The sequence below is a fragment of the Salvelinus namaycush genome, chromosome 17, assembly GCF_016432855.1.
Source record: "Salvelinus namaycush isolate Seneca chromosome 17, SaNama_1.0, whole genome shotgun sequence".
Lineage (NCBI taxonomy): Eukaryota > Metazoa > Chordata > Actinopteri > Salmoniformes > Salmonidae > Salvelinus > Salvelinus namaycush.
Window position 1 is genome coordinate 12,329,829 of NC_052323.1, and position 3,752 is coordinate 12,333,580.

Here is a 3,752-nt window from a genome sequence, read left to right on the forward strand (position 1 = left end):
CTTGTCCTATTTAGTCCTGCTCTGATGACACTAACAACAACACAACTGCTGCCTCGCTAGTGTTTCTCCTCTTCTCTCCCATTGACTATTTTCTAGATCATTCTGTCTCCTTGCCTCTCTTACTTTTCTCACCTTTCTTTTCTTTACCTGTTACTTCTCCATTTCTCATCTTAATCTTTCTGGATTAGTTTCTCGCTCTGTCTCTCTCGCTCTGTCTCTCTCTCGCTCTGTCTCTCTCTCGCTCTGTCTCTCTCTCGCTCTGTCTCTCTCTCGCTCTGTCTCTCTCTCGCTCTGTCTCTCTCTCTCGCTCTGTCTCTCTCTCGCTCTGTCCTCTCTCTCGCTCTGTCTCTCTCTCGCTCTGTCTCTCTCTCGCCTCTGTCTCTCTCTCGCTCTGTCTCTCTCTCGCTCTGTGTCTCTCTCGCTCGTCTCTCTCTCGTCTCTCTCTCGTCTGTCTCTCTCTCGCTCTGTCTCTCTCTTCTCTGCTCTGTCTCTCTCTCGTCTGTCCTGTCTCGCTCTCGCTCTGCTGTCTGTCTCTCGCTCTGTCTGTCTGTCTCTCTCTCGCTCTGTCTGTCTGCTCTCTCTTCTTCTCTCGCTCTGTCTGTCTGTCTCGTCTGTCTGTCTGTCCGCTCTGTCCTTTCTGTCTGCTCTGTCTGTCTGTCTCGCTCTGTCTGTCTGTCTCTCGCTCGCTCTGTCTGTCTGTCCTCTCTCCTCGTCTCTCTTCTCGTCTGTCTCTGTCTCGTCTGTCTGTCTGTCTCTCTCTCGCTCTGTCTGTCTGTCTGTCTCTCTCTCGCTCTGTCTGTCTGTCTCTCTCTCGCTCTGTCTGTCTGTCTCTCTCTCGCTCTGTCTGTCTGTCTCTCTCTCGCTCTGTCTGTCTGTCTCTCTCTCGCTCTGTCTGTCTGTCTCTCTCTCGCTCTGTCTGTCTGTCTCTGTCTGTCTGTCTCTCTCTCGCTCTGTCTGTCTGTCTGTCTGTCTGTCTCTCTCTCGCTCTGTCTGTCTGTCTCTCTCTCGCTCTGTCTGTCTGTCTGTCTCTCTCTCGCTCTGTCTGTCTGTCTCTGTCTCTCTCGCTCTGTCTGTCTGTCTGTCTCTCTCTCGCTCTGTCTGTCTGTCTCTCTCCTCTCCTCTCGCTCTGTCCTGTCTGTCTGTCTCTCTCTCGCTCTGTCTGTCTGTCTGTCTCTCTCTCTGTCTGTCTGTCTCTCTCTCGCTCTGTCTGTCTGTCTCTGTCTGTCTGTCTCTCTCTCGCTCTGTCTGTCTGTCTGTCTGTCTGTCTCTCTCTCGCTCTGTCTGTCTGTCTGTCTGTCTGTCTGTCTCTCGCTCTGTCTGTCTGTCTGTCTCTCTCTCGCTCTGTCTGTCTGTCTGTCTGTCTGTCTCTCGCTCTGTCTGTCTGTCTGTCTCTCTCTCGCTCTGTCTGTCTGTCGGTCTCTCTCTCGCTCTGTCTGTCTGTCTGTCTGTCTCTCTCTCGCTCTGTCTGTCTGTCTGTCTGTCTCTCTCTCGCTCTGTCTGTCTCTCTCTCGGTCTCTCTCTCGGTCTGTCTGTCTGTCTGTCTCTCTCGCTCTGTCGTCTGTCTGTCTCTCTCTCGCTTCTTGTCTGTCTGTCTCTGTTCTGTCTCTCTCGCTCTGTCTGTCCTGTCTCTCTCTCTCTCTCGGCTGTCTGTCTGTCTGTCTGTCTCTCTCCTCGCTCTGTCTGTCTGTCTCTCTCGTCGCTCCTGTCCTCTTCTCGTCTGTCTCTGTCCTCTCTGTCCTGTCTGTCTGTCTCTCGCTCTGTCCTGTCTGTCTGTCTGTCTCTCTCCTCGCTCTGTCTGTCTGTCTGTCTCTCTCTCGCTCTGTCTGTCTGTCTGTCTCTCTCTCGCTCTGTCTGTCTGTCGGTCTCTCTCTCACTCTGTCTGTCTGTCGGTCTCTCTCTCGCTCTGTCTGTCTGTCTGTCTGTCTCTCTCTCGCTCTGTCTGTCTGTCTGTCTCTCTCTCGCTCTGTCTGTCTGTCTGTCTCTCTCTCGCTCTCTCCCCTCCCTTGTCTTCTGTCTTCTCTCTCTCTCTCGCTGTCTGTCTGTCTGTCTCTCTGTCTGCTTCTCTCTGTCTGTCTGTCTGTCTGTCTGTCTGTCTGTCTGTCTCTCTCTCTGCTCTGTCTGTCTGTCTGTCTGTCTGTCTCTCCTCTCTCGCTGCTCTGGTCTGTCTGTCTGTCTCTGTCTGTCTGTCTCTCGCTCTGTTCCCTTCTGTCTGTCTGTCTCGTCTCCTCGCTCTGTCTGTCTGTCTGTCTGTCTCTCGTCTCTCTCGTCGCTCTCTGTCTGTCTTCTCTCTGTCTGTCTCTCTGCTCTGTCCTGTCTGTCTCTCGTGTCTCGTTCTGTCTGTCTGTCTCTCTCCTCTCTCGTCTCTCTTCTTGTCTGTCTGTGTCTGTGTCCTGTCTATGTCTCTCCCCTCTTCCTCTCCCCCCTCGGCTTCTTCTGTCTGGTCTCTGTCCCTCCCTCTGTCTCTTCTCTCTCTCGCTCTGTCTGTCTGTCTCTCCGTTCTCTCTCTCGCTCTGTCTGTCACTTTTGGTGTCGGGGGTCGGTCTCCTCTCGCCTCAGACTCGCAGCCTCTCATTTCTCGCTCTGAGGTTCTGTGTTGTTCTGCCTGTCTGTACTTTCTCTCTTCCTTCTCTCTCTTTCTCTCGCACCCCCTCTTCGCAATCAATTCTCACTTATCCTGTCTGTCCTGTTCTGGTTCTGGGGTTCTGTCTCTCTCTCTTCAATCGTCTCTGTCTGTTCTGGGGTGTGTGTCCTTCTTCCTGCTCTCTTCTTCTGTCTTCTTCTCTGTCTCTCTTCCTCTTCTTCTCTTTCTTAGTCTTTCCTTTCTCTCTCCCTCAGATCTGGGCTGTCTGTCTGTACTGCCTGTTCTCTTCCTGTCTCTCTACCCTTGCTCTCTCCCGGCCCTCCTCTCCCTCCGCGCTTCACCGGATCTCTCGCCTCGGCTCCCCCCCCCTCCGCTTCCAACGAGCTGGTCATGCAGTGACGAACATCTTGGCCAAAGAGTTGATGCAGGAGGACACCCCGCCCCGCTTCAGCAAACCACCCAATAAGAAGACCAAGATAGCGCAGAAGGAGGAGCCTAGCATAGAGGGGGCTAGTATAGACGGGGCGGGGTCACTAGAGGACCTCTTAGAGGACAGTCTATCACGGTCCAATTAAAGGAGATGGGTAGAAGTTTGCCCTTAGCCACAGATCTAGGATCAGCTCATCTTACCCATATCCTAACCTTAACCATAGAGAAATATAGAAACTGTCCTTCAATCAGTGTCTAAGGGCAACTTCATCCTCCTGCCAGTTGAAGGAGGAGTCTGTGCCCATTGTCCTTCATGGGACCACCGGATTGGACATACTGGGACTGAAGGAGCCAATGGGTGAGGGCGGAGCTCTCACCATGACACAGCCCCAGGGTTTTCCACGCTGAGGGACGACTCTTTGCCATATAAACATATCCCTGTTCAAGCATCAGCATCTGCACACATCCACTGCACTCTGTCTCTCTCTATTTCTCTCACACACATCCACTGCACTCTGTCTCTCTCTCTTTCTCTCTCACACATCCACTGCACTCTGTCTCTCTCTCTTTCTCTCTCACACATCCACTGCACTCTGTCTCTCTCTATTTCTCTCACACACATCCACTGCACTCTGTCTCTCTCTATTTCTCTCACACACATCCACTGCACTCTGTCTCTCTCTATTTCTCTCTCACACATCCACTGCACTCTGTCTCTCTCTATTTCTCTCACACACATCCA

The 3,752-nt window shown here is 52.5% G+C and overlaps 1 protein-coding gene across 1 annotated transcript in view; it reads left to right on the plus strand.

The window, feature by feature from the left end:
- LOC120061901 (protein diaphanous homolog 1-like) overlaps positions 1-3,156 on the plus strand; it is a 67,908-nt gene extending 64,752 nt beyond the window's left edge. Inside the window, exon 11 of the mRNA XM_039011679.1 lies at positions 2,966-3,156. Within this exon, the coding sequence (XP_038867607.1) occupies positions 2,966-3,156 (191 nt within the window). The remainder of the gene's footprint in view (positions 1-2,965) is intronic.
- The last annotated feature ends 596 nt before the right edge of the window (positions 3,157-3,752 follow it).